The sequence below is a fragment of the Tyto alba genome, unplaced genomic scaffold (assembly GCF_018691265.1).
Source record: "Tyto alba isolate M040663 unplaced genomic scaffold, T.alba_DEE_v4.0 Super-Scaffold_38, whole genome shotgun sequence".
Lineage (NCBI taxonomy): Eukaryota > Metazoa > Chordata > Aves > Strigiformes > Tytonidae > Tyto > Tyto alba.
Genome location: NW_024881313.1, coordinates 21,381,161 through 21,406,605, shown reverse-complemented (window position 1 = coordinate 21,406,605; position 25,445 = coordinate 21,381,161). Strand labels below are relative to the sequence as shown.

At 34.7% G+C, this 25,445-nt stretch overlaps 1 protein-coding gene across 5 annotated transcripts in view; it reads right to left on the bottom strand.

Moving 5' to 3' along the window:
- The window catches only part of MLLT10 (MLLT10 histone lysine methyltransferase DOT1L cofactor), a 141,420-nt gene that overhangs the window by 86,371 nt on the left and 29,604 nt on the right, over nt 1–25,445 (bottom strand). For all 5 annotated transcript variants that reach the window (XM_032991623.2, XM_032991624.2, XM_032991619.2 and 2 more), the window contains exons 4-7: nt 24,760–24,814; nt 10,601–10,710; nt 4,308–4,411; nt 1,716–1,809 (exon numbers count right to left, since the gene is read on the bottom strand). In XM_032991623.2, the coding sequence (XP_032847514.2) occupies nt 1,716–1,809; nt 4,308–4,411; nt 10,601–10,710; nt 24,760–24,814 (363 nt within the window). The remainder of the gene's footprint in view (nt 1–1,715; nt 1,810–4,307; nt 4,412–10,600; nt 10,711–24,759; nt 24,815–25,445) is intronic.

Genomic DNA, 25,445 nt, shown 5'->3' with positions numbered 1-25,445 from the left:
ACTTTTTAAAGGTTAAAAGATGCTGGACACATTTTCAAGGTTTCTTAACATAAAACAGAAAAGATGCTGCTCAAATGAGTATCACATGAAGCCACAGTGCTAGCACTGTCACATACTTGAAATGCATTGTGAGATGCCTGTTTTATGGCTTCGTGAGTTATTATTCAAATGACCTATCTGCAATATCTTCATTAAAATGTTTTAAAAAATAGGATACAGAACACTATGGTCATGGATGCATTTACAAGCAGCAGACATAACTGGCTATTTTTCTGTAATGTTTGAAAGCCTAGTCCAGGAGTGCAAATCCTCTATGCTAGGCCAGTGTTCAAAATATTTGTTATTTTATCATAACTGAGGTAGCATTATAAAGACATGTCAGGTCAGTGCTTTGCCAACGAAAGTTTTCAGTGGTATAGTAGATCTACATCACCTACCATTTGCAGTAGGAAATACTGAACACTTGTATTTACCAGGCATCAACAGTCACAATAATCCTAAAGAAACACTGAAACAATCTTGCCAGTCTTCACTATTCTTACCACTATAGTTTCATAATAGAAAGCTAATCAATAACACATCAAATAGAGTTATGTCTTTATCATTAAACTTGCTTTTTCAATAAACACACATGTTTTCAATCTTAGCAGCACTGGAACGTTCAAATCAAATGCATGGAAGTATAAGAGCTTGCCTTCACTGCTAAGTTATAGACCATTTTTGTTCTTTTTGTATATTTAGCTCACAGTAATAATAATAATAAAAACTTTGTTTAGTAAGGGCCTAGAAAGCCCTGACTTAACTTCATTAGGAAGCAAACTCATCAGTATTTCACAAGAGCACAGAGCTAACCTCACCAAACATATTCTAGAAAGGGCTCCCTGGCTTTGGGTTTTTACCTCATTGCAACCTGTTAATAAGTCACCCAAGTATTCACCCTTTTTAGCAGTGAAAACAAGTAACCATTAAGTTCAGTTAAACTTACAGCAGTATCTGAACTTAAATCTATATATTTTAAGTTTTGTAATTCAATATTCATTAATAACATTTTCTAAACATCAGTACGTCCTTCAAGTCCACACACTCACACATGTACACAGAAACAGATATCTGGAACTGTCAAACTGTTAAGAAACAACAGGAAAGACTCCAGAGGTCTGGTCTAATACCTACTAACAGAAATTTCGAAGATTTTTGTTTGTTTGTTTGTTTTATAAAATTCAAACTTCAAGTCACTTCCTTGAGGTGGTGTTTAAGATAACTTAGAGGCGGAGAATACCCACTGGCTACACAAAGAAAAATAGAACAAAAGGAAAAAAACTTACCCTCCCCTACCCCCCCCCATTGGAGGACTTCCTTATTCTCTAATATATAAGACAACAAGTAACACCTTCTAGATTATTCCAGAATGGACTAAATTCCTAGAGGCCAACTAATCAAATAGCAAAAGAAAATATTACTGGAACTTAATGAAAAAACAAACACTAAATATGCATGCTATTTCCAGCAGAGGAGAAAACCCCACACATCTAGAAAGTAACCACTTATAAAAACATTTTCAGCTAGTGCTTCTGTAACTGTGATTAAAACATTGTTTTAATGAAATACAATCTACTTTCTGAGCTACATGAAAATATTATTTCTAGTGTTAATAGCAATTCAGAGTGGAAAAGTAAGTCAGTGACATTTATTTATAGAATTTAACAAATACATACCAGTTTACTAAAATGGTATTTACAGTAGCCACAGTATTGGACGTTATCTGCACCATTGCCTTCTTCTTCACAAAGAAGTCCTGCAAACTGTGCACTAAAAATAAACCAAATAACATTCAAATAATACAATTTTACATCAGCTTGTACTACAATATCACAGATGATCACGTACAGATATTTATACCTGGGTTTAATAGATTTCCACTCAAATGACTTCTAATGGTATGCAAGCACATAACAGACCTTTGTAGCCCAGTGAAAACCATGCATGGTTTATACTATGGCCTGATGCCTTTTTCACAGTTTTTAAGCCTCTCACACAAGCTTATAGCTTGAAAATCTACATTTATTATGGAACTATCCCCACAAATAAATAAACCAAGCAAGCCACAATGATTCTTAGCTCAAGTTCAAGCCAAAAAATATCTATGGAAAGAACAGTTTTTAACAAAACAGATCTTTGGATCTGTTAGATCTGGTAGATTCAAAGAAATTTTTCTGAAGTTGCATACATCCTTCTCTGCTTTGCCAGGAAAATCACTTTTTTTTTTTTTTAATAGAACTTCAGTAACATAATAAATCAAACCATATTTATTGGTTTAAAACTGTGGCATGTTAATTTATTTTAAAAGAACAAGACTTAGAAGTTTCCTTGCCTGGGCTAATTATTATCTTATTCTACTATATTTTTTCAAATCAAATTTTATTTTCACCATTTGTAATGTTGATTTATTTTCTTTATCAAAACCAACTTAGACACTGAAGACCAAATATTCAGTTTCATTTTCATTAGCATAATAATGCAATGTTACAGTCAAAATGATGCACGGGGTTATTTAAATGAAAGAACAATGTATAAAGGCAGCTTATTTTCATTGCTTTTTAAAATCACTTTCCCCTCATTTACACATTATGTTCTTAGGCAATCCAGAAGTACTGCTTCCTAAACACGTGCGCACCTACAGCAGATGCTAACTACAGAAAACTTTTGAGAGGATCTCTTTAAGCAAAGATATATCACTCTAAGCCTGCCACACAAAAATTGATGGACTCAAGCTCATTCTTCCTTAGATATTAGTTTTGTTAACCCAAAATTGATGCACATCACCCCAGATCTCTGACTTCTGTAGTTTTCACATTTTTCTTCCATTTTTTAAATATTACAGAAACCTCTCAATATCATCAGTTACAGTACCCTCTGACTAGGTATCATGCTACAGTACATACCTGGGTTTTTTTAGAGTCAAAAAATTCTAAAAATTGGCAAGATAAATATTTTAGATTTGAACCTAATTCCTATGTTCTTTACAGCATTCACTGAAAACTGAGTTTTGGAAGAAAGAATAAAGATAAAAATGACCCTTGTATGCACCCAAGTGTTTGAAAGAAAAGAGTTCTTTCCATCCAAACACTTGGATGTATACATTTTTTCACACCTGTAAGTAACCTCTTTACATGGTATACATGCTTTGAGGAACACAATTCATTTTCACCATAAAAAGAAACTTGACATTGATCATATACAACGAAAACTGAGATGCTTATGAAAGAGTAAAATCTGCCAGATAGTCAAGTAATTAAAAGAAAACAAAGAGAAGAGTTGCCAAGAAATCAGCACCTAAACTACAGAATTATATCCTTTAAGATCTGCGCAAGAGATTCAAAGTATCACTTAATTACACTGAAGAAAATACATTTAAGTAACTTAAGTAGGTGTACAAATACCGTTTTCCTGAATGAGCTAGTCATGAAGGAGCATACTGGGGCAGCACTCATAAAACAGACAGGTAAATCCACAGATTATGTGGCCAGACAGTCTGTGTAAATCTGCTATCTATGTACTGGAAAAATAGCTTCAGCTGAATTTGAAAAACCAAATAATGCCTGTAAATTTTTGGGTGGAACTCATTTTGCCTCCTTTCACCTGTTGACATGTGGTTTAACCTAATTATCCAGCCTCTTTTAGAAGTCCATGAAGTGAGATGAGCATCTCCTGAATACAAGCAAACCTAGGTATCTTAAAGTGGAATGAATCAGATGGTGGACACAGCTGTTTTACTCCAACAGCTATGCATGAAACCTTAATGAATAGTTCAGGATAGATGTGTACCATATAGATAAAACCAGTTAGATGAACTACACACACACACACACCCCCCCAATGTTTGGAAGTCTGTACCAGAAGGGGTAAATCACGGTAATTTTTCCCACTGTTTTACCAAAAATAAACATCAAATCAGTTAGCAGGTAAACAAACAGTGTCTTCACATTCCCATATTCTATAAAATATCATCTAAGAAAAATACTGTAAATAAAAAAAAACACCACTAAACCTTATTCACAGGAACACACAGCATTTAATACAACCCAAGAGAGTGTTATCAGACAGCTTTTGCAGCTCACAGCAATGTCTATGCTGCCACTGCCATGTTGTTAGTAAGCTCTATTGTAATAAAGTTAGATATTTCTAAACAACCCACTTTCTTATATTTTTTTACTCATAAATATACTAAATAAAGAGTTTATTCATTACACTGTGTGCATTGATTCTTTCTGGAACATCAGAGGTGTTAAATAATAAAATTCACTTACCAGGTTACATGAAAAGCTTGTCGACATCCATGTTTATTACATGTCATACAAGCACCAGTGGCTGCTTTACTTTCTCTGCCTTGTTCATCACAAATATAGCATGTCTATCAAAGAGAAAATACTCAACATGATAAGAAACATACAAATAAATTCACACAGGAGATTCTAGGGTGAGAACTACTGGATTTTGCAGCTAAGCTTATATAAGAACTTCTTTATAAAAGTCTAATTATGTTTGTTTGCAAAAGGAGATCACCTAGTAGACACTTGGGATCTGTGTAACACCTCATCAACACTAAAGCAGTACAAATACTAATTTACTTAAGTTCTATACTGCTATTCAACTAACCAGACAGTTAAACAGCCAAAGGTTAATATCATCAGGCTTCAAGGTTTTCCCTGCTTTCACGTTTGTGTTTATGCCCTTTTAGGTCACAATCATTTTCACATTCATTTAACATTACCTGTGTTGGTGGCATTCAGAAACATCCAATTAGACTAAGTGCCTAATGGTACAAGATACCATACGGTATACATGCATATGTCTACAAAATTACATACAGAAAAAAACTGCAAACTTAAAATTTTATTTGTACATTTGGTGTAAAGATTTTTCAGAAGTCTCATAGCATGCTTCAATATTCATATGATGCTCAGTTACCTTTCATTAAATATGGTGTTTAACAGAACTCTGCTTTAATTTCAGCATGACTTGGACAGCCCCATAAACATCTTAGAAACTAATCAAGCAAGAACCTTCTGTAAACAAAGCTTAAATTAGTATATCAAACCCATTTCAACCTCAAAAACAAGCTAATATTAAAACAACCTGTCTAGTACTTGAAAATATTTTCATAGCATTTCTGTCAATTTATTTGTTTTACTGGGATTCTATGACAAATTGTAATATTTTAAAAAAAAAACATTCTCAGTAAAATGGAAGGACAAAAAATTAAGATGAAAAGAATCCAAAATCTTTCTCATTATTTAATACTTTTAAAAAGTGTGGCAAATAAATATGGATACATGCTGTATGGATGCTCACTATTATACTAGACATCACTACTATCTCTCACCAGCATTCAGGAAAAAATATCAAGCAAAACTAATTCTCTTTCCATTTTTTACTGTCCTAATTACTGACATGCTGTTTAGAGAGATTCTATAATATCACATTTACATGTAAAATTAACAATTTAAATATAGATTCCTAATGAAAGTATCCTCCAGCATTTGGGCAGTCATGTCAGGTTTCAAATGAGAGAGAACCTTATTAAGGTAACAAACGTTAACAACACACATTTCTACCTCTGTAGAAATCCCATTAAAAGATCTTAGATGAGAAAAGAGAAACTTTAAAAAAAAAAAAAGTCTACATTTAAACTGTAACTAACTTATTGTAATTGTATCACAGCCTCCCTTCAGTGAGGTAGAGAATCAGTAGCATAATAAATAAAAATAACATCAACCGTGGGTAGCAGAAAATACAGTTTAAGAAAAATGGACCAAGATACCACTGAAATAAAAACAAAAAGGATATAATGCAAAATCAGGATTACTTAGAAAGACATGAAAATGAGTGAAATTCCAAGATCAGAACAGCCTTTTACAGAGGTATTTAAAACAACATTTAATATGAGACATCAGCTAACTAAAGCGTTTTTGTTAACATGTGAGACTAGGGTAGGTGAGCCATTCTTGCATGGTTTCCACAAGACTTTTTAAAAGCATTAAACCCAATAGTTAATATATCCTAAAATCATACCCTATATACTAAGATTCGAAGGATCAGAAAAGGGATAATCCTACTTAATTATTTGATTTGTTCCCTTCGTACGTCAAGGTAGTACACACAGATAATTCAGTAGTTTGACAAGGTCTGAGAATGGCTGCTTTTTGATTTTCCGTACCATGACCTGACACATTTGGATTTTAGGAACAAACAAGGTCATGACCTATCAACCTCATCTGAGTAACAATATTAAGTGTAACTAACTTCAGAAGTAGCATATCTCTATAAACAGAAAGTTCGACACACCCCATAAAACTCAAGCTCCAGTTATTCTTCTGTTTTTTCAGAGTTTTGCCTTAATTTCTGAAATTTTTTTCCTCACCAAAGCTCAGAAAAAGAGTGATATGCACATTCCATTTAAGAAGGATATAGGCCCTGTTTTTCAACACCACATATAACACTTAGGGTTTCTGTTTCAGGACTCCTTAAACCAATTTACAGTAAAATGACTGAAAAATTGTAATAAACAACCAGCTACATTGTGAAGAAGTTTAAACACAACATGGTGGACTGCCTACCCATTTTAACAAGCTCAATGAACTTCTATACTTCCTACAGTAGTCATGAGAAGTATAAAACCTGTTTCCTATTCTTCCATATGAAACAGTCAAAGAACGTTCACCCTTCCGTTCCAACATGGATGGTAAGTTCTCTCTAATACTGGGCTTCTCATACTTCTACCTTCTCTTACACACATGAACAATTCCAGAAGCCTCAGATCCTTTACCTTTCTTTTACAAAGCAGAAAAATGAAGACTTCAATGCATTTGCAAATCCATTCAATAGCTACACCTCCTCTGAAACCTCTGGAATGTGGGAGTGTAAAACTGTCCCACCACCTACAGCAGCACTGCTCTTCAGACCTCTAAAGGGAACAGAGTACTTGGACTTCTCCCAAACTCATTGGAAAATAAAACATTACACAAAGCTTTTGACTCAGCAAGGAAATTTTGCTCAAAAAATGCAACAGATATCTTCGTTTCTCTAATGGCAAAATATACATTTGGCAAAGCTGCCTTTATGTTTCTGTTGATACTTTTCCTTCAAAGATTCCAAATGTAAACCTTCTTTGCAAAAGCAAAGACAGAAGGGAAGATGAGGCAAGAAAAATCTTGTAAAACAGGAAGTATTTTGAGAAATAGTTTACTCATGACAGCTACCCAACAGCATTCCCTGGTTACAGAATCAAACCTAGGACTTGTGCAGGAATTTCTCATTATTGCAGCAAATACTGAAATAAGTCTAATGGCTATCTTTACTACCAGGCAGATAAAGAATCTCCAAATGCACTAAATGCACTTATTTTTCAATTAGTTCTTAAAAGAGATTCCTAAAAGCAGTAGATATACTCAATCACCACATATTTGTCTCTTTCACATTCATCTGAAAGTAAAGCTCACATAAATTAAATAAATTTTATCCATGCATAACCATCCAACGAATAACAAACATCTACTAAACAGGAGAGCAACTACTAGCCCATTTCTTTTTGGAAGTGACTCTGTAAGAAGAGTTTCCCTGTTACTTAACCCACTAATCAAGTCATTCAGCGGATTCATTCTGTAACGTGATGGGTTTTATCCCAGAAGCAGGTAAACTTCAGGGAAATAGCAGTCAAACGTTCTTACATTGACAAGTCTCGTGCTTTAGTGCCTGCTGTGTTTCTTCTTGCATTTAAGAATACTGTGCTTTGTAATATCGCATGTTTCACAGTGTTCAATAAAGAAACAAGTACATTGAAAAAACTGTGTAAATTAAGTACCATCTCCTAGTAAAACTCCAAAGAATTTTGTCTTCATTATAAAGACTACAATATAAATTTTCCCTTATGGTAATTTCCATTGGCCTATATTTTCCCCCAAATCCATATGCTAGCATTCTATATGTATCCAGCTGCACATGCAGAATTATTTAGGACTTCACATGAAACAAAATCTTTCTTAAAATCATCCTATTCCAATCCAAGTTGACAGTATGAAATTAGCACTAAGCCTCTCTAAAAGGAGAAACAACTCTAGTCATTTTTTCCCAATAAAGTTTACATTGCTTCACAATGTGCAACAAATGTTTTAAGAACTGTTTGCCATTTCTACTCAAAAAAAAAAAAGTACTTCTTTCCCATTTCCTTCCAAATCGATAGTCAGAGTTAAAGGTTTACAAGGTTTCTGATCAAAAAAAAATATGTATTATTCAAAAATTTATCATTCATCATACAAAAATGTATCATCAATTTATACTGAATAGCAAGGGGATAGGAGGTGTAATTATTGTAGGCTACCTGAAAAGGGAATTAGTAGTTCCATTGTTTTTGAGAGTATTGCTCAGATCTAGCCTACTCAGAAACTGGTGGCAGTTTAGCCACAGTAGCACCAAACTCAGCACTGGCTACTGATTTATCAAAAAAAGTTGGGAGAGTCCCCATAAGTCATTGCCTCTTAAATTCTGTGCTGTTACAACCAGACTGCTATTGGAAGTGAAGTTAGACTGATTTCAGGAGGTTTGGGTGCAGCAACTGCACTATAGGCATTTCTTTGATTCCCCCGAAATCCACAACAACTGTCTCCCTGAACCAAATAAACTAAATTGATGACAGCAAAAGCTGAATTCTGTAAAAAGAGATAATTTTAATAAATAAATAAATAAATAAATAATTTGCAGGCTAGGGTGCAACCCCAAACCTTGAAATTTCTGATGTAGGTCTTATTATATTTTACAATATACTGTAGTGGCCTGTCTGAAAGTAGTTTTAGGCTGACTGTTAACATGGAAAATAGGCTTGAATCAGTTTTCTGCATTTTTGGTAGGTGCTCTAAGAGCTAGACAAGATCAGGAAATCTACCTACATTGTCTGTATGGCGCTAGTAATTGTAAGCAAAAAAAGTCATGGTAACTACAGACCAACAAAACACAAATTGGAATTTTAGCAGTAAAAAACAACTACATATCATATATTTGGAACAAAAACAGTTCAAGAAAGAAGCAACTTTAGCTGTATTGTAAAGGAATTAAAGACTACAGAGACTGACAATGGACTTTGTGAACAAGTAACATTAAAAGACACAGGGTACATTTTTTGAAGTTACAAGGATTTACCAATTACCATCAATGGAAATGGTGCAAGATAAAACAAAATCCAAAGTGTTCCACAAAATTTTTGAAGTACATTAAGGAAGAACCACTACCGATAAAAAAAACATTATGACTACTACTCAAGCTAAAATGAGAAAACAGATGTGCTATCGACCCAGAGTTGAGGAGAGAGAAAATAAATTCATCTGCTAAAGCAAATCTGTACTGCTTTGTGTCCAAGCACAAAAATTTTATTTTATTATACTTAATCTCACTGTTTCATGTTCTTGTGAGGAGCTAATATAGATGCCCAGGTAGTCTGTAATGAGAAAGCATGAGAAGAATCTAGAGTTTTACTCCTGGCTTTTCAGATACACTGGTAAATAAGACGGGCAAAACATACTGACAGCAATTGTGAGAATCTGAAACAGATAATGAAAAATAATGGAGTATGAAAAAAGAAAAAAGGATAGGAAAATGGGGAAAGGCAGGGCATGCATAAATCAGCGATGTAAACTGGGAGGAAGGGGGAGGGAAAGACAGGTCACAGAGATGACGTGAACAGGACTGATTTCTCTGTAGGAAGAACACAAGAGGTGACACAGGCCGGTTCCTAATTTCTTTCTTTTATAACAGAGCCTGTTCCTCTTTTAACCCATCATCCACAAAACACCATAAAAGAAAGAAACTAGAGGTATAAAGAACAACACAAGAAAAATATGTAATAAAACTAATCAGAAATTCAGACAGTTTGCTGCCTACAGAAGGGAAAGTACAAAGTAATTCATTCTAGTGAGGAAGAGGTAGTCCTAATGAAACAAGTAGAAAACTGTAACTGACAATATAGAACATTAATAAGTTACTATTGCATTGCTTTGCTTTTTATAAAACATTCCATCTCACTGACACTTATTTAGGAGAAGTTCTATAAGCAAATAATCCCACTAAAGTGTTTACAAAGGCAAAAGTCTGTAAGCTTTTGCCTTAATATATTAGCATAGCTTTTCTTCCTAAACAAAATGTTTATGAACACATTTATGTTCATATCAATACTTAAAACAGTAGGACTTAGTGGTAATTAATAACAACATTTCAAATAAGCTGTAATAATATTTTCATATATAGGAAATATTTCACATTCCTTTCAAAATAAACTGTTATTCAAAGATCACAATACTTTTAATTAACCAAACAGTCCCTAATCTGTGAAAGAATAATAAGAATGGTAGATAACCTTACAGCTTAATTAAATAATATAGCTTTCTTAATTCTTGAGCTTATCATAGAATCATAGCAGAAAACACACAGCATTACTGCATACATTTCTGAATGTTATATAAAGTGAATTCTAAGATGCATAGTTTAGATTATTAAAGCTCACAAGTTTTAAAATAAATACATTAGATATCGATAAAAAGACATATAATTATACCTTATTATAACGATCATGAGGAACAGACTGCAACACGATAGGTTCCATTGTAGAAACATTTGCAAACTGCACCTCGGGAATGTACAGAGCACAAACCACATGAGCCCAACCTACAAAAAGTTATAATTGTATTTAATTTTAATGTTTTCTAGAAGCTCAAAGGACATTTCAATTCAGTACAAAGAATCTTTTACAACACTTTTTCCCGTGACTATTTGAACTGTTTAGAGTATTACAGACATAAATTACTTAAGTCATGTTTACATTTCATTTTATATTATCCAAAGTTTAGAAGAGCTGTAATACATTTTTAAATTTATTCAGTGCAGAATTTATACAAGTAATACTCCATGAAATCCAAATGATAATGATTCATACAAACACTGACACACAAACAGAAAACTAGATTATTTCTTGGATTAACACAGTCATCACATAAAAGCTATGCAAATTCCTGCAATAGCAAAATATCATCTGAACAAACTAGTATTCATGCACACATTACCTTCATATAAAGATTCTATCTATACTTCTTATTTAAATAAAGCAATTCTAATTTGACTTCACTGCTGTTTTCATTCTCTATAAAGAAATCTCAACACATACAGACCTATAACTCTATTATCAAATCTCCTATCTTCCTTCTTTAAAGGTGCAGCCAACTCAGTTTTTCATAGAAATATCAACTCCTGTATGCAGTCCTGATCTAACTCATTAACTTGGAGTCATCAATAAATGCTTAGTTACTTACCATATTGTGCTTTAACAACATTTCAAGTAGTAAACATTCCTAATTATCTGACATTTCATTGTATCGGGGCAGTGGGAAACACCAATTCAGAAAGAAACATACTAATTTTAGGTCTTTTTTCAATACTAAGATCCTAATAGTTGTTGGGTTGTTTCAGTAGAGGACAGTTTGCCATAACCCTAAATTTAGCAGAACCTGCTATATAGCTGGTTGAACATATTAGTATACTGACGCTAATCATAGGGTTATAAGAGTAATATAACACAGTATAGAGCTACCTCATCTGAAAGCGAATTTGGTGTGGCTAATCATTTAGTGTGAATTCTGTTCTTCCCCAAGAGGAAAGCTTTTGTCACAAGACCTTCAGTACACCTTAAAAATAATTGAGCTTTCCTCCGATCCAGGCTTACTTGTATGCGAATATTAAGGACATAAAATGACAGTCTTACATAATTAGATAATCTACCAGACTATTAGATTAAATTAACAAAGTAAATTATCGTTGTGCAAATGCACTCTATAATGAAAAAAACAAAACCAAAAAACATCACTGACCAAAAACCACAAAATCCATCATACTGCCTCACTGCAGACCTTTCTGAGTTTTGCTTGCATCTTGGATTTTCTCTTTTTAACTACTTTACTAAATCTAAAGGTTCTTAATTTCTTCACCCAACTGCACTTAGACTCTTAAACTGAGCTAAACGTAAAGTTGTACTTACTTGCAGTAGTATTGTTGAGACTCTGGAATGGTATTTAGTATCTGGAATTGCATATGTGCTTTTTAGTCTCTTCTTAAAGCACAAATCCTTCCTAGTTGCTTCTAATCAGTTGGTGTCCCTTCTCCCCATTTACTAAATTGGTACTTATAATTTGTATAGAAAATGAAAAGCACACACACAACTGTTATAGCCAACATAACACATATCATTCTAGTAATTCATCTGCAACTAAATACAGTATCTGTGCTGCTTCATCACTTTATTCACAAACAGCTTGTAGAATTCTTCCACACAGAAAAAGCATGAGACTATTAATGAGTAAGGAAAAGCAAGTATAAGCTGCCAACTTGAGCTGCTTTTACAAGCAGTTCCAACAGACCATTTTAAAATTATCATTAACAGAAAGACTGAAAAAAAGCTACAAAAACCACAGTCTTTTTTTGTTCTCTCCTCTACTTGAAATATCTTCCAAGAATAGTGTTTCTAAGCACTTTCCTAAGACTTGCAAACTGCCCTAAACCAGAGTCATCTTACTAAAAACAGATTGATAAATAAATGTTAACATGGCATTAATGGAGAATATTTAACTTTAAATCCCCTCTCAAAAAATTAACTCAAATAGAAACACCATTCATCTAATAAAGCCATTAAACCAGTAGAAAAGTGACACTGAAATTTTGAAAAAAACCTTTCTTCAGTTAGTTGCACATAAACAGATGGCAAAAGCTTTTACTTCAAACATAATTAAGCCTGTACTCCAGTTACACTTATTTATAATGAAAAAGTATTATGTAAATATACAAAATATACCAGAGACATTAAAAAAAAAAAATAGTAAGCCAAATGAAATTTAGGTAAGTAAATAATTTTCACTATAAGAAACCAGTTTCAGATGGAGTTCTACTCCATCATTATAAAACACACACACACACACACACAAAAAACAAACAAACAAAAAAAAAAACACAAAACAAAACACAAAACAAACAATGTAGCCAGAAACCTACTAGCTTAATATATTCTGATTACCAAAATATTGAGTGCACATCCAGGATAGCTGTAGGCAACAGCATACTTACATCTTTCATGAAAACAAAAACAGTATCTCTATAATGAAACAAATGAAGCACCATAGCACTAATACACTTTTTGAACAAGGGGTCAAAAAGCACTCGGGGAATTGAGGACAAGGGACCTTTTCCACAGGTTTCCAACTGGCATCTTTAGATCCCAGATAACCTGACCTTGACAAAAAAACACAACCTGTCCAATAAAAATTTAACCACGGGGGAGGTTGCAGCACCCTCATGTTACCAGCCTCAATGCCTGTATCATAAAAGAAGCCTCACTCCAGCACTAGCTCCACCAGGACTCAGAGACAACGTCCACAACTGCTTAAATGTTCTTTTTTCCAAGGCTTCACCGATGAAGAAATACAAAATTGTCACAGATCAACACCCAGCTCACCTGGAAGAACTGAAAGAGGAAGAGGTTCAGCAGCTCTCCCTGAAGAAAGAACAAGGAAGACATTTTTCCGTAACAAGTGTCATTAAGTACTGGTTGCCTAAAGATGCTGTGGAATCTCCATCTTTGGAGAACTCAGAAAGGTCTCCACAAAACTTTTCAACTTAAGGGAGAGCAAGAAGATTCAGTTTCACCATATAAGGACCAGATAGTAGTGGAAGAAAATAGAAGAGGAAGCAAACAACCATCATCTTTTTCTTAGGAAAGATGCTTAGCATCAAAACTAGTCACTGTTGCTACAAAGAGTAAACATGGAAGTAAGGACACCTACACCAAACAGTGTGATAACTCTCTGTCTCACTGATGGAAGAACGAGCTACTAGCATATAAGCAGACTTTACTCTTAATGTTTTCTGCAACCAAGAGAGCTCTTGATTATATAACACAGCAAGAAAATGCCTTCCCCATCCTCCACTGTCACCTCCTTCTCTTTTCGACAACTACTCTCAGGCAGAGCACAGAGCTCAGAAGCCCAACAGAATAAAGTACCTATTGCCATGTTTAGAGTCAAGTGCTTTTGTCTACTGTTTCTTTATGGATGATAATTGCCTTACTGCAGACAACTGCCCTGTCTTTGTCTGCAGGGATAATGAAACATCCTAAAGAGACACCCATCCAAAATGAACATATAGACAATAAAAGAAGCAAGCATTTATAAGGATTTATTATATTTAAGACATTAAAATATATATTCAAATAACTCCATCTAAGCTATAAAGATTGCACTGTAAACTTCCTATTCAAATCACTTGCTACATTACACTTAGGCAACTATCAACCTCATCAGCAACTATGTTTTCCCCTGTCTTTCCCCTCAACCCCCCAAAAAAAGTCCCTCTGAGCTTTCTCAGCATTTACATATGAAAAACAGTTTCATCCTATGTTTTAGAGTTTTAACAAAAACTCCAGTAACACTGTTGTACACATTTCATTTGATTTGAACTGAAAATATTTTATCACCATTCCTCTTGACCCAAAATACCACACCGAAATAACAACGGATACTCTGACTTTTCTTGTCTCCAAGCTTAGCCAGGAACTCATGCCATTTTTCAGATCACTTTTGTTCCAAATTAGTTTATCCAAACCATCTGGATAGACCATATCCTTTACTATATAAATAAATTATAAGCTTCCATTCACTTTGTGCATAGTTTGCATCCAAACAACTGGTCACAGATTTATTACTCACTTCTTTTAATTTTACTTATAAAATTTACAGTAATTGTTAACAAATTCTTACTATTCCCACTGAATTGCTTATACTCAAGTTACTTTTGCTTTCATCTCCCTTTCAGGACAACTTTGACCAGAAGAGAGGGCGGGCCACGTATGTCTTCACAAATTCAGGTACTGGCATCTTGCAAAATGTTCTTAAAACATTCCCTATCCTCAGGATTTTCCTCTTTTTTTTTTTTTTTTTTTTGTCCCTTCTCCTTCTTATTTCACTTACTATTTTTCAGTCTTTGAAAAGGTGACTACTTGATATATGTGCATTCTCAGTAATAATATTTTTACTAGATGATAATGCCTGACTTACTTATTTTAAACTAGACTTTAGCTTAACAACAAGAAATTAAGAAATGTATTAGAAGGTTTCAAATCAGCCATTGACTTTGCTTGTTTCTGTGCATTCTTATTCAGAACTGCTTTCTCTGAAACTGCTGGGGAAAAAAAATATAGCAGGCTACCATGGGCTGGAAGACTCACTACCTCCTTTGCTTTAAACACACCAATATTCTACAACAATCAATGCGTCCATCCAGAAATTGTAAAATGTCATCAGTTTTTAGTTATTACTTATTACTTATTAGAAACAAGTTATCAGTGACAGCCAAATTAAAATTAAAAATATTTACTTCAATTGTGCTTTCAAGTCCAATAACTTTGGGAAATGCTGCCTGCCTTTTAAAAAAAAAAACAATCACTGTGTTTTCTAAGATAACATCACACAAGTATGACTAAGACACATCCCTTTGAACAGATCTTAGGAAACAACTTCAACCAACATTAAAACAATGTCAAAACCACATATAAAGCAACTCCAAGATCTACTTTGATAACAATAATAATGAAAACATTTTTATCCAATATCAGAAATTGGGAATTCATGCTCAAAAGCCTTCAAAGTTTAAATACATCTTATTAAACTTCCAGCTTTTCACTTGAGTCCATTTTTATTTTTATTTATCCCTCAGAAAGACACACTACTGAGCTTTGCTGATTTTTATGTTTCGTTCTAGCATGTAAAATTACCAGCATAGAACCTAACAAAATTTTACCAATCTTTCACTAAGAGTTTTATTTCAGGTCCCTAACTGATTTTTAACTCCGTGAAAACCTAGGAGTAACATGCTTAGCAGGTATAATTTGAATATACATTATTCATTAACATTCAGAGTAACAAATCTCAGGTTCCAGAACCCTAACTGAAAATAAATAGTTGATCTGTTATGCCAATGCAACACAGAACAGGTAGGTCCTAACAATTTCACCATCAGCAAACAAAAGACTGTTGCCAACAAAGAATTCTGTAACTAGAAGCAAACTCTACCAAAGTAATCAAAAATTAAAGAAGATAACAAACACACAGTACATTATCCATCTAAATTTTTGCCTTTACAACTCCTGTTTTAAGTGTTCAAAACTTGATTCACAAGTATTTTCATTGTAAATAAATTCATTATACTTTTAAATCATCTTCTAGTACAAATGTTGAAGCCTTGCTTTTATAATTTTAGTTCATATTAAAATAATAGCAACAGACTTATAATCCATCCTACTACCCAGATCAAGAGAAGTCCACCTATAGCTTGTGAACTAACAGAGTAGGAACTACATCCCACAATCAGTGTTGAAGCTGTGCTGCAAAGTAGTAACAGACTGTAGAGATCAGAATCCCAAAGTCACAGAGATCCAGCCATAGTGCCAGTTTGGTCCCACAAGACAGCTCTGGGATGTCATCACCATCTCCTAACTGTGCACCAATTCCAGAGTAAAATTTGCTTATGTGTTCTGTGTAAGTTCCCGAAGAGACCATCATATCTCACTACAGAAATTTTATTTATAACTACAGCTCACTCCTAAATCAACTGAATGTATTATTCCAGAATGGAAAAACCTTTCTTTGTCAAAATGTTAGTTTTCTTATTAGGATTGAGCCAGGTTGTAATTTAAGGATACACTTCAATCCATTTCAACTATGGGCTGTTACTAAAAGGTAAGGTCTCATCCTACTCTCCACTTTCAACTGTACATCCTTGCCCTCTCCCTGTAGTATAAATTTGCCATGCAGCAAAGCAGATTAAATTTTATTCACCTGACTACTAAACTCACAGGAAAACAGAAGTTTACCTTCCAGTAAGATGAGTAAATTGATGCAATCCACACTGAGGTTGTATGATTACTTCATGCAAAATCACCAGTGAGAAACACCCAGTCATGGGAAAACCACAGTCCACTCCTTTCAGCAGAAGTCAACAGCTGTCCTAAATTACATGAAATTGCACCCTCAGTTTCCACATCTATCAGATCTGCTGACCGACCCCAAGACTCTGCTCCATCCCACTCTGAAAGGTGAGTCCAGCAAAGATGTACTTAAGACTGTTACTGTTACTATTTGCCAGAGGGTAAGATTAAGTACTATTTTAGACCTTTAGATAAGTATCTCTTCATTAAAGCATTCCATACACTTTTGTTTTGACCCTGATCTTCCTTTCCTGTAAAGCCAACAACATTTGCAGAAAATAAATCTGTCAGCTTAAGTTACTGTCTTTTCCTTACCCTAGTAAATACAGTTTTAGAATTTTCTATAGTTAATATAGTATTATTCATTATATTGTTTTATCTACTCTTTTCAAAAGTGTGTAAAAAGAAGGTGCTCACACTAACTGCTGGAGCTCTCACCACTGTGGTTGGTAGTCAGTCTTACCATCAGTACACAGAATAAAGGGACAATTTCTGTTCCAAAACAAATAAAAAATGAATAAAAACTGTTTGTCTATGAAGAAAAGGCTTCATCCTACAGAGTCTTATTATGGAATTTCACCAAACTCTCCATTTATCAAAATTTGTTAATAAGAAAAATGTACTTTGGATCATCATTCAGCAGCACAACAAATAGATTGCTTTTGGAACAGCTACAGATTACATTCCACTGGTCCACTGAGCTTCAATAAAATTATCTAGCATGATATGGCATTAATGTGTCTCTTCCCCTTTAAGAAATCCTTTTATATAACAAAAGGGAAAAATGTCATAAATATCTGAAGTTCCAAAAAAATTTTTCCTAGTTATACATTAAGATTACTATCAATATAAATAGCAAATATGCAACGTAAGTATATGGTAATATGTATATTTATATTACTAAAATATTTTAAATAATCAATTTTTATTGTCTTTCCCAGTAATTAAAAAAAAAAAAAAAACCACAGAAAAAAACACCACATGCAAACTCCTGTAAATCTGCACAAAAGGGTGGGAACATTTGTAGGTAAGCACTTCTTATATGCCTAAATGTGTACATATGACATTACACCATCTTCTTTCTTAGACACTAATACCAAGGAAACTCATCAGAACAGTAAGCCTGACAGTGAGAGCTGCTGATTCTAATAACAACAATAGCAATAGGAAAACCTAGCATATCATGTTTTTACAGATTTGGGAGAACCCAACACTAACCCAGAGGATGGGAAGAGGGCCTGGACCATGACATAAAACCACTGCATTGTTAGCTGGCCTTTTCCCAAGCAGCTGCATGAAAGAAGTCTTGGTGAAAAGTCACACAAAGAATGCTGCTACACAGCATTCCTGACCATCATCCAGTGGAATCAGATTTCAAAGTAACAACTTGTACAGAAAAATCAAGCCTTTTCGGCTTACAGAAAATTGTAGACAAAGATTACTATAAGAACTATTTAAGTGGGAGATGCATAGTATTACATACAACTGAATAATTTGCTTAAAAAACAGAGACTGCATACTCAATGAGAAGACAGAAGAATTGAGATTCAAAAAAACTGTAATCAGTTCAAATGGTCATGATTTTATTTCCTCCTCACTGACTGTCAAAAACCCAAAGGAAATTACTGCAACAGGTAAGGAAACATTATTGAATTTAAAAGGTCCAAAGCTGTCAAACAGCCAACAGTTCTCAAGTATCTTCAAACAAATGCTCACTTGTTGCTTTTCTGTTTTTCAAAAAAAAGTGTGTTTATATTTAGTCCAACTACTAATCCACATACAGTGTACAAAGCTAAATAAAAGTTAATCTCTCTTTCGATAGCCTTCTTACACATAAGGCAGCAAATCAATAAGCAACTCCTATACATACCAGTTTTTCTCATTTTAAAAAACTTTCATATTTAATCGTGTTTAAAACCACAGTGGTGCCCCTCACTGAACATGAATACCAAATTTAGCGAGAAATTCTGTCAATAATTATATTCAAAAAGAAAAGTTGCTTTTTCAACTTAATCCTACTTTTCTACTTTTAGTATCAATAAAAAAAGAGAAACAAACAACCCCATAAATAACCTAACAGAATTTATGGAACTGTAGTCTCTGAACACTAAAAGTCCTAATGTTTATGTAAAAACGAATTCCACAAAGTCCACATATGGGGAACACTTTTTTTCCCCCCCCCCCCACAAAACTTAACCATAACTCTAAGACAGTCTAAATATTAGGCAGCCAAAATATTAAAATGTATTCAAATCGTATTGCTAAAATTTCTGACAATCATCCTGATCGTAATTATGCAATGTCCCACTACTCTTATGAAATTAATTAAATAAAATGTGCAGCTAAATACAGTCAACTCTTAATACTTAGCACGGATAACCCACTGACAGATAAGCCACACCATGGATATTAGTCCAGGCTACACTCTGCTAAACCCAACTGTATTGTTTCCAAGATCTGTGCAAGCACAGGAACAGAATGATCATTTTCACAGTGACTGAACAAACATGTTCACCCAGAGCTTAGCTGCTTCTGTTCAGGTTCAGTTCAGGTCTCTAACAATGGAAAGCTCACGAAGGACACCAAAGCAGACTAGAATGTATTCCGATCAAATCCAGAAAGAATTACCTCTTTGGGCTCATTACAGGTTCCAATTATAGTGACAGCAGCCACCATCACCAAGCCAAGAACAGGCAGGTATCTGTGTACTCTCGCCAGTGTACCAAAAAAAACGTTATGAGCAACAAAAAATGCCATTCCCACTTGGTGCTTCACATGAACTCTAGTCCTTCCAGATCCAGGCACACTAGCAACTTGGTGTAGAACCATCTGCATGAGTTTCCAACACTAAGTGAAGCATTTCCACAGCACTGTTTAGAAATCACGTGGCTAGTACAGTCACCCTTATCTAAGATAACTGAACTTCCCCTGTCCCACTCCCCCTTCGATAACCTAAGTAGCCAAGAGTTAACTATGGCTATATAAACAGTTAATGCCTCAAAAATGTAAATTAGCCATGTCTTCTGTTTTCAGAGCAAATACAGAAAACAGTGCACTCTATTTTAAGAACATTCTTCAGGCAAAAACCTTGCTAAAATCAATAATTTCGTTCCAATTTCAGGATCTGTCCTAGTTTCAAGGTAGTATGAATATTTAGGCTAGTGAAAATATTCTGTAATTAATGAGAAAAATTTGTACCAAAAAGTGGTGATCCATGACTACATTAATAGTCTACGTTAGGGAACACTAAACTATACTGTAACCATTTTGCAGTATAGAGATTCCATGGCATCATATACAGTAGATTTGCTTCTCTAAAATATCACATTCAGTTCTGGTAAGGATTATGTATCATTTGGAAGACATACAGAGAAGAGAAGAGGTGATGGTCAGTGCTGTGGTTTAAACCTGCCCAGCAGCCAAACACCACGCAGCCGCTCACTCCCTCTCCCCAACTCAGGGGATGGGGGAGAGAATTGGAAGGGTAAAGGTAAAAAGACTTATAGATTGAGATAACAATTTAATAATTTGTATAAAATATAACAATAATAATAATAAAAGAAGAAGACAAAGCAAAAAATACGAGTGATAAACAACATGATTGCTCACCACCCACCGACTGATGCCCAGCCCATTCCCGGTTGGCAATCCTGAAATTGCAATCCCGGAAGCAAGAGCAAGTTTCCCAGCCAACCCTCATATACACACTGAGCATGATGTTATACAATATTTAATATTCCATCAGCCAGTTCAAGTCCATTGCTCTAGCTCTGCTCCCTCCCAGCTTCTTGTGTACCTGTGCACTAGCAGGACACAGGAAGTTGAAAAGTCCTTGATTTCTTAACAACAACTAAAAAACACCAGTGTATTATCAACATTCTTCTCATACCAAATCCCAAATTGAAGCCAAAACACAGCACTATTCTAGCTACTAAGGAGAAAAAGTAGCTCTATCCCAGCTGAAGCCAGGACAGTCAGTTTTCTGTAAAAGGAATGCCTAATCAGTCTGGGCTCCTTCATCCCAAAAGGGAGACAAAAGAACAATATGACAGAGGTCTATAAAGCCAGAAGAGGTATTGGAAAGGTGAACACAGAATAAGTGTTCTTTGTCACTTCCTATCACTTAACAAGTACCAAGTGGCATCAAATTAAACCATAAGGTAACAGGTTCAAAACAAACCAGTACACATCTTGACACATTGTACAGAACAACTGCCTTGCCACGTATTATGGACACTAAAGCTTTGTACACAAGTGGACATATTAATAACATGATAGACTCTTCTTCCATTAAACACAAAAATACCACCACTGATTAAAGAAGTCTCAAAGTATAAATACTTGTAGGCTGGGAAAGTGTTCTGAGAAGGTATACAAGAACTTTGCCAAGAATCTAGTCCATACTGATAGAGCAGGCCAAATGTTTGGCCTCCATGATATGTTCCTCTCCTCTTACTACCACAGGCTGGCACTTTCAAGTTCTGTATAAGATCCATGACAGTACTACTCCAAGAATACTGTATTTATGGTATCACTGAAAACTGTAATTCTGTATTTGCCATAGATGATACTGGAGAATCCAACATTACCCCTCAGCAACTGTACTGATAAGCACGACTAACGTACAGTAGAGGTCTCCAACAAGAAATATAAAACCTAAAAACAAATCTAAAGAAATGCTAATCTCCAGAAAGTCAGCTAAGCAGTTAACAGGCCAGTAAAAGGAGGAGGAAGAATGCACACAAAGGAACTTCATGCTACCATGGAGGGGATGTGGGAGAGTGTGAGGGTGAGTCACAAAAAAAAAAAAAAAAAAAAAAAAAAAACACACAACCACACCATTCACCACCATCACTATTTTGTAGTCAGTCAGTAATACTTAAAAACAACACAAGTTTGATTCTCAGACTACTTTGTCACATATATATATATATATATATATCTTATAGTGCCCTAGAGTTCTTAGATGCAAGTTATCACCATTATATAACAGCTATAAGATTAAGCTGCTTTCAGTTTCAATTGTGCAGCTGTTGAGACAGGTAATGCACAGGCTGCTGCTAAAAGAATAGTCCTGGCCATTCCCCTATGTCAGCACTAGCATGGTCAGGTGGGTCAGGGAACCGATTTTATCTAGCTGAAAAGGAACACAGGAAAAAAAGTTTTAAATGCTAGTACCATCATAAAGGAGGAGGAAGTCATGCATAGCAAGAAACCTCCCTGCACTAACAGCATCTTACTGCAGGTTAAGAAAATCATAGAAGTCCACTGTAAAAGCTCAGTAGACAAAAAAACATTAAGATTCCCGACATAAAAGAAAACACAGTACCTTAAACACCCAGGCAAAACATTTCTTCACATTATTAAAAAATAAATATCCAGAAGACTGTTACCCAAAAGAAAAACCCCACAACCTACAAGAACAGCAGACCATATATGAGATACACTCTCTGCATATTCAAAACAAAAACTGCATTTGTTTTCTGGATACAAAATGAAGTTACTTGTTGCCAGAAGGCAGAAAGAAGTATAACTTTGTATCACTGACATAAAAGAAGTAATTTCTTCACTTGTTCTGAAAAGCTAAGACCATTTAATTATTTCTGTACTTACAAAAAGACTCTGTAATTACAAATTTCCAAAGCTGAATCCTTAAAATGTTTTATCAGAAATGTTTGTTTCAAACTTTCTTCAGGAATACCTGCATCTTTTTATCATTTCCTCTGGCAACAAATGGTGTAACAGCATTTAAAAAATGCCAAGTATTAACCTACCACAAATAAAATTTTAAAGTGGCAAACCCATTACATGACCTTCAACAATATTTCCTTAAGTCTGAAACTCTTCTGGCACAATCCCTTGTTAGGCAACTCTTTGAAAGGAAAGCTTCAGTTTAAGAATGTAGATTTCTGAAATGCAACACCAGTCAGAATTCATTTTTTCCAAGGTTTGCATCCTTCTGTAAAGCTGTTATTTACTGGACATCTGGTCTATAAGGTGGAATTTGCTGTATTCAACATCACAGACAATATCTATAACTGAGGCAAGGATGTTTCCAGAAGGTGAGGTACAAATTCTTAAGCCTTGTCTGCTATGGAATTTTCACCATGAAGCTTTCACTGATGAAAACAGTTGGTCATGAAAATTATAGTAGGGATAACACTGTTTGTAGTGTAACATCTTTGCTATTTAAACTTAAATAATTTCAATCTCATCTAGTAATTCACTTTCAGACAAGAATTCATAATTACAATTAATAAAGCTGTAAGGGAGAAGTAATAGGATGCTCAGGTTTTTGATGCACCCTGTCAAAATACATTCTCAAGACTTTATGCAAAGAAAAAGTTTCAAAATCACCATAGAGAATAGCAAGGCATTCTCAAACACTAGACTAAGCATATAACAAGAAAACACTTCAGCTACTTCATACTTCACAAATTTTACTGTACATTTCAAGAAGTTTGAGGCTTTCTTATTACTTATTTCCTAAAAAAGCAAGTGTCTAGCAGCCATTTCTGAATAAATTAATTCAACACTGCCATGTATCAACCTACCTGAGAGGAAGAATAATTTTAAGGTTACAGTACCGGGCTGGCAACTAAGATGGTAGTTTCACTGACACACAGACAACACAGACTCGGTACAATCTCCCAACACTGACAAATGCCACTAAGTTCACTAACGTTTTTGAGATAAGCAGACGCTAGAATGGTGAATGCTAGAGCATATACTGTACATTCCAGTCAAAGCACAGACAAGGGAAAAGGTAGATCAGTCTGAACACAAGCAGGCTCTGTGTTCCTGCAACTCAGTTGCAACAGAAATAGCAAAGCTGCATCAACGCTAAGCTAAGATATAAATGAGATAGAATATCACGTATGCAGCATAAAATGTCCAGAATAAAATTTACATAGTCTGTCTAAATGAAATCCAGATTCCTGATCATACTTTCCTCCTCTTACAAGAGAAAGGGCTCAGTATCAAAATGACCAGGCTATTTACAGACAGATGATAGACAGGAATTTAGGAGTATCTAGGTAAAGAGAGAAGAAGGAATTACAGAAGTAATTGAAAAGTTAATTGAAATTTTTCACTCATATCACCCAGATATTAGTATAAACATAATCAAGACAGATATTCATTGGAGACTTTCTCCAGCAGTTCTACTCAGCAAGAACAGAACTGATGATAACGTGAGCAATGAAATTAGAAAGATGCAAGGGACAGGTAATCACTACTGCAACTTTTCAACTCTAACTTCTTTGTTACAGAACCTATTAGTAAATCAGGCATGAAAGAGCTATCCTTTGAAAATGCACTGGTGCATTCAGTCTGGGCTACAGACATAAAAATTCCACTTTCCTCCATGAATGGTGCACTGTCAACAGCTTTCTATGAACGTTCAAACTCTAAATGCACATAAATTCATCCTTTTTACCCACTGAAATTTTGTTAAAATGCAGTTTCTCCTTCATAGTAATTTATTTTCTAAATATAAAACTAAGAATAATGATTGATGTTCTCAAACTAAATTCAACCTAAATTGGACAAATAAAGGTTACTATCAAATAGTCCTCTCTTTCCAAACCAGCCAGTGCTTTCATTTATGTTTAGGACCCCCATAAATTTTTTTCCACACTTATTTCCCTCATACCAAATAAGAGAGTTAACAAAAAAATAAGAATAAAACTTACCCCCATTATCTGTTCTCTTTAAAGCACCATCCTTATGAGGGCATAATTCACATCTCTAGGAAAAAAAGCAAAAATAAAATAAAAAAATGGAATGATCATAGGAACATTGAAAAAGAAACCACACACATCAAAACTATTAGCTGACATTAAGGAAGCAACCATTCTTTAAAAGTGAATGGGTGTTTTCCCTTAACCTTGAGTATTAATGTTAGTTTGTCACAAACAAAGCTCTCTCCTCCAGATCTTGAAACTATGATATATATTAAAGCTACTCACAGTTCTACCTCCAAATTTTTATTCCTGGATTCCACACCCTGGAATTCTGGAGACAAGCCTCCGAAAACTACAGCATATGGTAGACTCATTTGATAAGAAGCTTGGGCACAGTCCAAAGACTCCCTGCCATATTTCTTTCTCCTAGGATCTCTGTATTCACCAAGGTTGTTAATCACAAAGAGGTGCCACAGACATAATCAGCACAGGTGCAGATACTATGGCTGACTTCACAGTCTCTGCTGACTCTCACCCTGAGAGACCAAAAACAATCTCGCTTTCTGCCTCAGAAAAAGGGGGTCAGAAGTTGACTCATCCTTGAAATTCTCCAAGACTGCATGTCTGGAAACATGCAGCTTGACATTGTGTTGTTCTGACATACACCAGGATCTCAACAGTACAATCTTTCTGCT